Source organism: Gymnogyps californianus, chromosome 5 (assembly GCF_018139145.2).
Source record: "Gymnogyps californianus isolate 813 chromosome 5, ASM1813914v2, whole genome shotgun sequence".
In the NCBI taxonomy this organism is placed as follows: domain Eukaryota; kingdom Metazoa; phylum Chordata; class Aves; order Accipitriformes; family Cathartidae; genus Gymnogyps; species Gymnogyps californianus.
Genome location: NC_059475.1, coordinates 29,880,526 through 29,893,257, shown reverse-complemented (window position 1 = coordinate 29,893,257; position 12,732 = coordinate 29,880,526). Strand labels below are relative to the sequence as shown.

At 41.1% G+C, this 12,732-nt stretch overlaps 1 protein-coding gene across 1 annotated transcript in view; it reads left to right on the top strand.

Moving 5' to 3' along the window:
• Positions 1–12,732, top strand: part of LOC127016518 (cytosolic phospholipase A2 epsilon-like) — a 43,794-nt gene that overhangs the window by 23,091 nt on the left and 7,971 nt on the right. Inside the window, exons 6-18 of the mRNA XM_050897059.1 lie at positions 396–532; positions 1,336–1,464; positions 2,132–2,172; positions 2,742–2,784; positions 3,201–3,264; positions 4,184–4,353; positions 4,478–4,573; positions 5,334–5,371; positions 6,598–6,733; positions 8,250–8,386; positions 8,701–8,926; positions 10,348–10,462; positions 10,911–11,048. Coding sequence (XP_050753016.1) covers positions 396–532; positions 1,336–1,464; positions 2,132–2,172; positions 2,742–2,784; positions 3,201–3,264; positions 4,184–4,353; positions 4,478–4,573; positions 5,334–5,371; positions 6,598–6,733; positions 8,250–8,386; positions 8,701–8,926; positions 10,348–10,462; positions 10,911–11,048 — 1,470 coding nt within the window. The remainder of the gene's footprint in view (positions 1–395; positions 533–1,335; positions 1,465–2,131; positions 2,173–2,741; positions 2,785–3,200; positions 3,265–4,183; positions 4,354–4,477; positions 4,574–5,333; positions 5,372–6,597; positions 6,734–8,249; positions 8,387–8,700; positions 8,927–10,347; positions 10,463–10,910; positions 11,049–12,732) is intronic.

Sequence of the window (12,732 nt, the reverse complement as noted above, 5' to 3'; positions counted from 1 at the left end):
CCAATCCCTCTGAGGGTCTGAGACTCACTCTCTGCTGCATCGGTCGCAGTTTCTCCTCCTGCCAAATTTGCAGAGAGCTGAAACAATGTTGATAAGGGGCAATATAAGACTCCTGGCTATATAGATTGTTCTATCCACTGGCTAGGACTGTATTTTTTTAAAATGTGTAGGATTGTGCGTAGTTATTTGAATACACTGCTTATTAAAAATAGTGTTGTGATGAACAACAAATTCATTTTACCCAGCTGTGTGACTTCTACCTTCCTGGTTTGGCCAATATATATCAGAAAGAACTGGCCATCTCTCTTCCATGTTCAAGCTACAGAGCATTTCAATGCCTCCACGTCTTGTGTCATGCTTCCACTGCCAGATATTTTGTGCCTATGTTTCTACAGTAAGCCAATCTGATTGCTACGTGAGCCTCTGGTTGCCAACTGCTTCAGATGAAAAATTTCACACCAAAACCATCAAAAATTGCAGAAACCCCGTGTGGAATGAAGCTTTCTACTTCCGGATACAGAGACAAGTCAAGGTACACAAACCAAAAACTCTCTTCTTCATCTCATCTCTATGCAGCTTCTTTCAGTTTAGCCCAAAACAGGATGTCATGTCTTCTAATGCCTTCTGAGTTTACTTAAAATTCCCTTAGCAAGGTGGAGCAAAACAATTTTGGCTTTTGCTAAAATCCACTTCTCTCCTAACAGATAGTTATTATTTACATATCGGTAACGTGAGTCTGACCTCCTTGGAGAAGGCTGATGGGACCAATGATAGAGTGACAACACAGAGAAACTATGAAATGAAAGTATAAAGCAACACTATAACAGAAAAACACATATTTCCCTGAGAGGATATGAAATAATGGCATATCAATGCCAGAAAGTTGCTAAACTCTAGTATGATTAAGATCTTTACTCAGTTTGCTGCTGACAATTACACTACACTCAAATACCTATGAACAGGTAGTTGAAAGTGGAACATAGAAAGATGGTTATTGATATGAAGTGATCTCTATTGCCCCTGTTGATAAGGGGCAATATAAGACTTCTGGCTATCCATATGCCTTCCTAAAAGATTGCATTTTTGGTGAGAGCTACTTAAAAGCATAAAAGGTGACCCAAGAGAAATCTCAGTTTGGCCTTAATTGACGAGACTACAAGCTGTTTCTTACAAAGCAGATTACACTAATTTTCTTACTCTTCCTTGTGACACTTTGTCATCAATACTTTTCTATTTCTTCTCTGTAAAGCAGGCACTGAACCTGGAAGAGCTGCAGAATGTCATACTTCTTGAGTACATGCTAACAAAGTGGACATTTTTCATTTCTTTTCCCAGAATATTCTGGAAATTACTGTTTCTGATGATGACATCATACATGATGATGACCATGCAATTGTGCTTTTTGACGTAGCTAAAATCCCCCTTGGGGAAAGAGTGTTTACGGCATTCCCACTAAATGCACAGGTAAGAGCTCAGTCAGACATTTGGTACATCTTGATGTCCATTCTCTCCCCTCTGATTAAAGTGTGCTGTCTCTTCTGTCTTTTACCACCAGGACCAGCTTGGTGGTAAAAATGTAACAAAATTTATTAAAATCTTGGAAATTGCACACCAGTGACAAAATAGACAGCCTTCTCAAATTTCTGTCGGTTTCCGCTGGCACAGATCACGGCCAAATTCCCAGAGCAGATGCAATTTTAGGGAAGCGTTGCATGTTTAATAATCTGACAGAAAATGACAGAGTTTATCTAATCCTCACAAAGATTATAAAAACAATACAAGGACAGGAAAATGGCCTGTTTCCACAATATTTGACTAAACACTAAGTCTTAGCATATCGTGTTAAGCACATGGAAGCTGGCAGGGAAGAAAATGTGAAAAATAAAGGTTTACTAGGGAGACTTGTAAGCACCAAACACCCTTTGTCCTGCTAGTACAACTGAGATCTTCTTTTCCTTGGGGAAGAAAAAGCTGCCTCTGTCCTCCAATGCTGACAATAGCAAGCATGAAACAGAATATTGTTACTTATTAAAGCATAAAGGAAACTGTGCTTGCAAAAATGAAGGTCACTTTGCAAACCTCTGCACATGCTAATTGAGACTGCTTCATTTTTTTTTCCTTTCATTTTCAGAGGAGGGAGGAGCTGGAAGTTGAGTTTGTATTGGAGAGCATGTGAGTAAAACCTCATTATTATGGGAGCAGCAGCTTGGAGTGGTGCATCAGTGCAGGGAAAACTTCTGTACACCCAGTATCATCTTAATAGCCAGATTCACCCTTTTTCAAAACTTAATGTGTGCATCAGAAAATCATTGTAAGAAAGGAAAATGCCATGATGTGGAGAATGAGTTCAGAATTTTTAATTCTGTGACTTTCTCTTAAAATTTATATATTACTTACATAGTTCAGAGTTGGTTTTCTGGGGCTGGTAAATCCCACTGCAGTAAGTCCATAGATTTTCTGGAGAGCATTCTCTGGGTAGCTCATGGCTGCGGGGAATGTTGCTACCCAATCTATGACATACCTGTGCTATTAAGGCTGTTAATAGCACTTTCCAGGTGCCTTATAGCAATTGCATCATTTCTGCTAGGTAGTTATGTGACATCTAGTGAAAAGGGAGCATACTTCTACAAACAATAAGAAGGAGCAAATTAAAAAAAATTGAGAGAAAAATGTGTCCTGTTCAGGACAGTATCCAGATTATATTGTTTATAAAATACATATTATTTGTTCTTGTTTTCTAGCCGGGGTCCTCCTGAAACCATCATCACAAATGGGGCAATACTGGTAAAATATTATTTGCTTTGTTCTCTTGTGTTCTTTCCCACATCATTCCTTACCTTAGCTGACTACAATGGCAGTGAGGGAAACATTGCAAGTCTTCATTCTTTAGTGATGCTTCTTCTGAGTTTTATCTTTGAGAAGGCCAGCATGATCTTAGAGGAACCTTCAGTGCTATCGTTTCCCCTTGTTTTGTCTGCATGCATTGAAAATTACAATGTGTTTAGCATAGCACCATCTTACCACGTGACAATGAAGTTAATTCTCACTTTCACTGGGTCTCGCAGAAGTCTCCAACACAGTTGGCCCCCACATTCAACCAATGACCCTTCCTACAATGACCCTTCCAACCTCTGCCAGCACTGGTGGTGAGATGGCTGGATGAGTAATCTAATTCTCTGTCCCCATCACATCTATTCTAGTGTCGTGAAGTAGCCTGCTTGGAAGTTCAGTTGGACAGCAGGATGAAAAAGAAGCATTTTGCAAGTAAGCTTATTAATTCTTTAACTGAATATTAGTGATTTTACTCTCTCTAACAATGCCTAGAAATTGCATCATCCAAATAGCAAGGCTTTAATTGACCACATCTAAGGCGATTTGTTAAAAATTTGCAGTAGGGAATGCCACCAGTTCTGCAGCAGGTGTAGGTTCAGGGTTCTGACTTCACAGGGAGCCTTGTGCCAGACTAGAAACAACATCAGACGCTTGTACAGAAGGTATCTAAACCCCAAGCTGAGATCCTGAAAACTTCTGCTGTAGTACCGCTAAACCCTGAAGAAGCTTACTTCCTTAGGCGTGATAGTCCATGGCCTTAACTTTCGTCAGGATCTCTGACAGTTGGACTTCTGCATATGCACAGAAACACCTCATTTTTTGCAGGGGTTAGCCACTCAGCAGCTGGCTCCTGCCTGACCCTGATCAAGATCCAGAATCTAGAAGTTCCTCTGCCCACATCCTCTTGAGGGGCTGGATCTGGTAGGCAATCTCAGAGCATGCATAACACACACCGGCATCTCTTCATATAAACCTGCTGCAGAGTCAGATCTTATTTTAGGGGACTGAGAACTTCTCTTGCTCATTATTTAGCCTGAGATGAGGATGATTTACAATGCAAAGTACCTGGTTGCATTCACTGTGTCATGATGCAACTGCAATAGAAATGCAGCAGTCTAAAATTCAGTGCCATTCATGTCACACTACCATCCAGCTTCTTGCTCAGCCCATTATAAAGATACAACCACCTGTAATGTTTGGGTCTTGGATCACTTTCAGAAAACAGCTTTCCAAATACAAAGGAAGAGGAGAAGGAGTTTGTTCCAAGCTAGCTTTTGCTTCTCTTTTTCCCTTCCTTTCTTTTTTGCAATTAGAAGTAACTTTTTGTGTGTGTTTTATCTTATTGTTTTAGACAATGAGCTAACATTTACAGTGAGAGGATCCTTTGAAGAAACCCAGAGAGTTTCAGTGGGCTGTGACTCCCGCTCACCTCTCCCAGATCCCACTTTCTTCCACTATGCCAAATACAAGCAACCCTCCCTGGATGTTGCAGTCAATAAGAAGAGGAGGGTTCCCACCTTTGTACGTTACCCCAGAACATGGTAGACAACACAGACAGTCCTATGATCTGACCTTTACGTGTGAGTAGGCAGCAAGAGGAGAACATTTCTGTCTTAACCAAAAAGCACTCCGTGCTCCTTTTCAGTGTGCTTGCGTGTCATGTGGAGCAAGAAGGAGGAGAAGCGTCCCCCTGACTCTCCCTCTGAAGTCCCTCCCCTCTGAGCAGGAAGTAGTCAGCGAGGTAAGTGTCTGTTGGCCATGGGGAATTCTTTGCAAGCTTTTAAAAATTGTTGCTGGTTCCCAAGAAGCAGAAACCAAAGACCACCTCTCTTTATACAGAGCCAGTTGTTTTCTAACCTCCCTCAAATCTAGGGTGATGCATAATGAAGTAAATTATTTGGAGCAAAATAAAATGGGAAATCCAGGGGAGAAGGAGGAAGAAGAAAAATGTCTAAGCTGTTGCTCATGCTCCTTCTATTGTCCGTGTCCTTAGCCAGGCTGGAGGTCACTGGGTGCCACCGGGACAGAGGGGTGAGGCTGCAGCCTGGCACACTGCCACGGGAGGCAAACCTGTGCCACACTTATGGGGTGCTCAGCCTCTTTGGCTTCCCCTTGTATCTCACATTGTTGTGTGAGAGACTTTCGTTTCAAGACCCATGTTTAATGGTGGACCCTTCCAGGGATGTGAGGTGTAGCACTGCAGCTCTTCTGCTATTTATTTGTGTAGCGCAAGTATTACCAGCGCAAGCTACACCTGAGTTTCACAACAGAGAGAAGATACAGACTATAGATGATAATACCAAAGTCTTAATTTATTAAATCGGTGCACATCTCTGGGTACTAATGAAACATTGAGAGGAGAGTCTATCTCCCAATCTCAGTTTACTGAGCTTTGTAGATGTAATGATGACCCAAAAGAGCTATGTCTCATTCTGAGTGGGGGAAAAGGACTGTTTTAAACAAAATATCAATATTCATAATTTCACCTTTTTAATTTTCAGCACAGAAAATTTGATTTGCACTTTAAGGTGAAAAAATGGTAAGGTATCTTATTTATCTTCCTTCTGTGTTTTTCCCTTCTGTTCTTTGAATTTGGATAGTTGTCAATCAAGTTCCAATCCCTTTGTTACTGCCTCCATCCTGAATGCTGGCTCATCCTCATTTCAGACTATAAAATAAAATGGACTCAGTACACAATACAGAGATTTTCAGCGGCCGTGAGTTTATGCAATGGGACTATACAGTAAGTTAAGAAAAGGCTTTATAAAGAGCACACCAATTTTCTATTGATATTTCGCTGCAATCAAAATTATGTGCTAAGGGCCACTGTAGACACTCTTTGATACCTCTACAAATTATTGCCAAATGCAGATTTTCAATAAAAGCAGCATTTCAAAACTAATTGAAAGAAACCTTTCTGTTTTCCAAGGTCAGAGAAAAAAACTAAAAGACCAAAGTCAGACTGCCTGGCCACTCTAGGATATGAAAAACTTGAAATAATAAAGGTACCTGCAGTTATTTTTTAACGTCTACTCAAAGAGATAAATGCAAATTAACTCAATCAAGTGATTGCTTATTTCTAAACCAAGGAAACACATTGTGTATTTTGAGATATGGTTAAGGCCTTAGTAAAATTTATAACATGAATATGTTACGTTGTGTAACATATTGTAAGGGAATTTCTCTTCCCTTACAAAAGCAGGTGCATCTTCTATCGTGCTGTTTATTTTCAGTAAACATGCTATGAGATACACATACTGTTTACAGCTGTCATTTAAAAACTTCTTCCTTACCACACCTAAGAAAGATTTTCATAGCAGCTTCCAAACTGTAACTGTAGTGCTTATAAATATCCATAAGTGACTATATGCACCCACACACAAAAAACCCATCCAAACACAAAAGTCCACAACTTCAGTCCACAATTCACAAGTATCAGTGGAAGTTTGCGCAACTTTTGAAAGCCACCTTTAAAACACTGCCCTCTGCAGGCTTTTGACTTTATGCCTGAAGGGGAACAATTCTGTTACTGGTAGCTATATTTAATTTCAGGCATCTTCGGCAAGGAGAAAAAAAAAAGAAACCCTCTCAGTCCAAAGGAAGACATACTGTTGTTCTCCAGGAACAAACTAAAACATTTAATCTCTTCCTGCTTTGCTTTATATAGACCTGATGGTGAAGGCATGTCTATTTATGAAGTAGAAGCAATTAAAATGCTGAATTAGACTATAAATGTGCTGTGAGATACCTGATCCTCTGTTCCAGCCAGGAAGACCTAGACGTACGCCTGGGGTTTGACTTGTGTGCCCAGGAACAGGATTTCATTCTCAAGAGGAAGAAAGTGGTTGCAGCCGCTCTGAAGGACATTCTCCAGTTGGAGGAGGACTTGCAGGACGATGAGGTATCTGAGACATAATTATTCTCCGCTTTCTCCACAGCTGAGTGTCAAAATGTAGCATTTGTGTTCAACTCCCATTTTCCTGGAAACAGTGTAAAGTTTCATGTGCAAGCTATGGCTGATGACTTTTCTCTATTCTAGGGAACAAATGAGTACTCATAGGAAACGTTAATAAAAACCTGTAGCCCTGTTGCTACAGGATCTAGCTTTATGTTCAGTAGCAGTCTGCACAATAATGCAGAGAAGGGCTAGGTGCTCTCAGGACCAAAGCGAAAGCTTCTTTTAGGCCTCACAGCCATCTCGGCCAGATCCAAACCATTGATTCAGCACTTCTTTCCCTCACAGTTCAAACTGGACTTTATTTTGTTGTGCCTTTTGTGCCAGCATTTAGGCTGTTATTGTGTGAGCACAGCACGCTGCCAGTCTGACTTCATCATCTGCTGCAGCTAGAGCATGTGCTTGCTTGGCAAATGGGAATGATAACAGAGGGTCCAAGGCAGGGAAAAAACAAGTTTCTCTTTTTTAATTATACCCCCACAACTGCAGTGTGAAGCCTGAACTCAGATGCAGAGATGACAGATTTTCCTTGTTTTGCCCTAAACTGAGCTCAGCAGGTTTTTTTGCACAGCTGGGACTTTCACACACAAGACCTTGCCTTTAAATGCCAGCACTGAGCCGTGGGCCATTTCCTTCCCCTCACATGTAGAGGCACCCATACTTCCCTGCAGAACAATCTCCCTAGAGTCTCCTGATGATTTGCACAAGAGATGAATTCACCCCAACGCATGGTAGCTATCTTTACTGTTAACGGAGCCAATTCATATTTACGGATTAATCCTTCTTCTAAGACTACCAGACCGTGGATTTCTGTATCATCACAGAAAGAAGTAATTGCAATTCACTTGCTTACCTAGTATTGTATGTACATACACGGTAGGTGGAGTGAGTATGGTTTCTTTTTCCCTCCAGCAACCGTAAAAGGGGATGGTGTCACCAGCCTCTGGTCTCAGGGGATCTGAACTGGTCCATGCTCTTAAACCCATCAGTCATGATACATCTAGTATGGCTTGTGAAATAACTATACAATAGTAGAAATTGGCTTTAGCAAACTTCTGTAACAGAGAGGTTATTACTACTCACATAGAAACTGTGAGACAGCACCTATGTTTTCTGGTCTATTGCATCTGAAAAAAATCTGGTTCAGATGGCAGGAGGTACCATTCCCTCTAGTTTTTTGCCAGTCTGTGTTACTGGTTTTCCAATAGAGCACTGAAAACGTGATATTTGAGATAATGGACTTCATGTCCTAATGCACAGCTGCTTGGCAGAGGAAACATGAAGTATTTCTTACTCCTTCTATGCCCTATTATTAATTCAGGTTTTTCTTCTCCTTGCAGACTGGTGGCATGCAGCATCTTTATTACTTTATCAGTGCTGTAGCTTTCTCTTTTCTAATCAAAGATATCTCTCTCCCTTCTCAGACCATGTCACTAAATGCATGTATTTTGGGACTGAACAGGTACCTGTGGTGGCAATCATGACAACGGGTGGTGGAACTAGAGCTCTGACGGCCATGTACGCTCACCTTCTCAGTGTGCAGGAACTGAATGTCTTGGACTGTGTCTCATACATCACTGGTTTATCCGGCACAACATGGTAAGACCAAGATAAGCAAAGTCTTCATAGGAATTTTCTATATGTGATGTCAAGAAGTGATCTGAAGAGTTGTATCATCTTTACTATCAAGAAAGGGTTTTCTTCTGCTGCTGTGGCTTTTTCTTGTTTCCTTCAGTGGGTATTTGCCCACATTTGGAATTAATTCAGTCCTGATTAAATATGTGGATGGTACCACACACACATGTGCTTTTTCACGTAAATCAAGGCATGACACACGAACCTCCATAACTTCCCAAAGCTCTGCTTCAGAACTCACACTTTTTCTTGTGTGTTTGGTTTTTTTTTTTTTTTAGGACCATGTCAAACTTGTATGAAGATCCTGACTGGTCCCAAAAGGATCTTAAGGAAACACTCAATGATGCCCGAAAGCATGTGCTCAAAAATAAGTTCTTTACTTGTTTTGCCCCCGATCGTCTGAAATACTATTTGAAAGAGTTGCGGCAGAGAGAACAGGAAGGACATCAGATATGTTTCACAGATCTATGGGGACTCATCATTGAAACCATGTTACATGAAAAGGTATAATAGCAGCACCTTTCTCTTCAAGTTTGAATATTTAGTTAATATAGCGGTGGGGGCAGACAGTAAATCAAAAAATAGTTGAGATTCAAAGGAACCTCTGGAGGTCATCTTGTCCAACAGCCCTGCTCAAGCAGGATCAGCTAGAGCCGGCTGCCCCAAACCATGGGCTTTTGAATATCTCCACAGGTGAGGACTCCACAACTTCTCTGGGCAACATATGCCAGGGTTTGACCACCGTTACGGAAAAGGGGTTTTTTGCTTGTTTGTATGTTTTTCAGATAGATGCCTAAAGCATGTGCCTTGGCAGTATCATTCTTTGTGTTTGTTGGCTGTATTATGCAGATCTTAACATCACACCTGGTACAGAAAGCATGGGAATAATGAGAAACTTATAAGAGAAATATTATAAAAGAAATAGCAGGAAACTTATAGTATGAACAACTTTAAAATGAACTCACATATAAATATTTAAATGAAAATCCTGCTGTTCTTTTAAAAGAGCTGCACAGTGTGACAAGGCAAAGAAAAATCACAAACCCAAAGACAATATCTCTCAGTTATTTATAGGATTACATCACCCTGTAAACATTTCCACCAAAAGGCAATGTTCAGGCTTTATTTTAGTATTCGTGAATATTTCCTTCCCATTAGGCCATTTATATTTAAGCAAGAGAAAACACTGTAATATGATTAACCCCCCACCCCCCCAAATTTCTGCTGCCTGAGCACAGCACAGTAGTAGAGACTCTCTGGCGGTGGGCTCAGCAGGGAGCTGTGAGTGTCCTTGTAGTGCCACAGCCCTGTCCCCTGACCGGCACAGCCCAGGGAAGCTCGATGGCACCGGTGGCACAGCCATCCTTCCAAGGGCTGCCCCAGAGAGGAGGAGCACCTGCAGCTCCCCTTCGAGGAGGATCTGAACTCAGCACCCTCTCAAACCTTGGTACTGCTCCCAAACTGTCCTGCCCTTTCCACCCTGCCTGAGTATGCAAGATGCTCCGAAGCAGAAGCAGTAAGGGTCAAGGCTCGCTGAACATTAACTCTGTCTGAGCCTTGGCTCAGCCACAGATCTGAGGAAAAGCTGATTTTCTGGGCAGGCAGGGAAGGAGTTACTCTTTCTGTATGAAATCTCCAGACATTTTTCTGAAATAAATAATGTGAATAACAACATTTTCTTCCTAATATTGAAATCTCAGATTTTTTTCAGCATATGAACTTAACTTAGGACTATTTGTGTGCTGAAGTGCTAGGGCAGGGGAGGGTCGGAAATAGGGATGACAGCACCTCTCTGAACTAAACCAGTGGGGAGCATCCTAGTTGGAGTCCGGTATGCACTGCATTGTCAGAGCCCAGGCTTAGATGAAGTGGGAGGCTCTTTGTGTCATCTAACTGTCCTCAGCTACTGTCCTTCTTCAAAACAGGAGGACTCCCATAAACTCACAGATCAGCAGCAGGCACTAAATCAGGGTCAGAATCCCCTGCCCATCTACCTCTCTCTCAATGTGAAGGATAAAATCAGCGACCAGGATTTTAGAGGTAATAATACTCTGGAATTGCATTTAACATTTAATTCCAATAGGGGTCAATTTAGGATTAGGTAAAGAAATCAATTCAATGCACAAATACTTTAAAAGGCCAGTCCACCTAAGAGTAGAAATATAATCGTTAAATTTTTGAAGGCCTTAGTATATTCAGCTGTATTCAGGATCAAAAGCAGGATGATGGAGGACATTATCACGAAATTACCTGCTATGCATTTCTGTAGAAAGCTTCAGAAATCTAAAGTTTGTAGAGAAATTTAGATGTAAGAGGACAATTCACTCTTCATGTTCACCACTATGAAACGTACAGTGAATAAATGTCTGCTTGCAAAGTGTGTTAATTAGAAACCAGTCTGCCTTAACCTGGCCAATATCATATGTTTTATTCAACTAATTTGTGCCTCTGCTGCTGTAATCAGTCTGTCTTGTGCTTTTTCTTTCAGAATGGGTGGAATTCACCCCTTACGAGGTAGGATTACCTAAATATGGCGCTTTCATTCGTGCAGAAGATTTTGGCAGTGAGTTCTTCATGGGTCACCTGATGAAGAAAATCCCAGAATCCAGAATCTGCTTTTTAGAAGGTGATTTGTTGCTCCGGGGAAATGTAATGTCATATAATATAATCCGCTCCTGCGCAAACCCCTCTTCTGAAATGAAGCAGTTAGTTAGTATATTTTTTGTCTGCCAGGAGCAGTATATGGTAAAATATTAGAACTGATAACAGGTCACTATCTGCAGGATTTTTTATTTTCTCTGCAATTTTATTCAGCTGAACAGATTTATTTGATTTCATATGTGTTTACGCTTACCGACATGAGGCCTTCGCAATAGTTATATGTCTTTGTCAGCAACAAGTTGTGTAACATTGACACTAAGTTAAATCACCAGTCTCTTCTGCAACCTGAGTCTCTAAAATACAGCCTTTTATCTACAATGTTCCTGCTGCAGCTAACCCTGATTAATCCTCCAGGATAACATTTCCATTTCAGAGTGCAAATAGGTCATAATATTTACCTTTTTCCCCTCTTGCATAAGAACAGTAAAAACAGTAAGGAAATCTTCTTGCCCTTTGCGAAAGCAATCTCTTGCCTCATTGTTCTTCCTACTTCCGCCAATTGCATAAAGGAAGTTTCAGGGTTTTTTTGAGAAGTTAAGACTTTTTGCTTGTGTGGAGATTTCACTACAGCTAGTGGTGAGGTGTAAGGAAGCAAATCAGAATCTCTCCAACCCTGCTGCAATGTCAAACAAGGTACCCAGGTGTCCCGTTCTGTGGTCAGAAATGCCAGCAGGTCACCAGCCCCCTTCCTACACCTCCCACCTTGGCACTTTCTTCCTCCCTTCTCTAGAGTGATGTGGGACATTTCTACCCCTGTTCCCTGTCAATGACTCAGAGTCCTCTCATTCAGACAGTCTTACTTACTCCAGTGACACTGTTATTCAAAAGGTTTTCAGCAAATTCCTTTGCACCCCAGCCCCCGAACAGAGCAGAGACTGACTACATAAGTCCTGCAGCTCTTTCCTGCATGGCTGAGCCCGTCCCTCTGACTGCAGGCTGGCATTGCTGGGTCAGGCGATCGCCAAGCTGCTCCGGGGAAGCCTCTTCTATCCATCACTCAGTTCCTCCCAAGAGTGCCAGGTTTAGTTCTGCACTTTGGAGGGTTCAGGAAGGCACCGCTGCACACCCGGCACATCTAACCATACCAGGTAATGGTGTTTTATCAGCCTGAAAGACTGCAGATAGTGGCAGTCTGGACTGCCATCAACTTTGCTACATCTGTTAGTAGACGAACTTGAAAATGTAACCCAGATATGCCCTAAATCCTAAAAAATCAGAAGACAAATCAAAAACCTCATACATTTACACTTTCTATTTTCAAAATTTTTAAGTCAGCTTCCTCATTCTAAGGGATATTAGTGTATGAATCTTGAATGTTTTGTGGTTGACTGTCCTGCATCGTAACTGTGTACCTATAACAGGGTTATGCTAGAAATAAGTAAAACCACTAGAATTGCAAATGCTAGGAACTTGGGAAATAACAAATGTCGAGGACAGGTGGAAAATATTAAGATGAACTTGACAAAATATTATTTACTACACAACAAAAATGAACGTGTTAGCAGATATACTGATAATACTACCAGCCCTCTTAATATATGTTAATAAATTAGATTCTTTATGTACATTATGGATTCATATACCGATTTATAAAGACAGTCCCTTTTATTTGTGCACTAAGATAATGTAATGAATAAAGTTTGCTACAG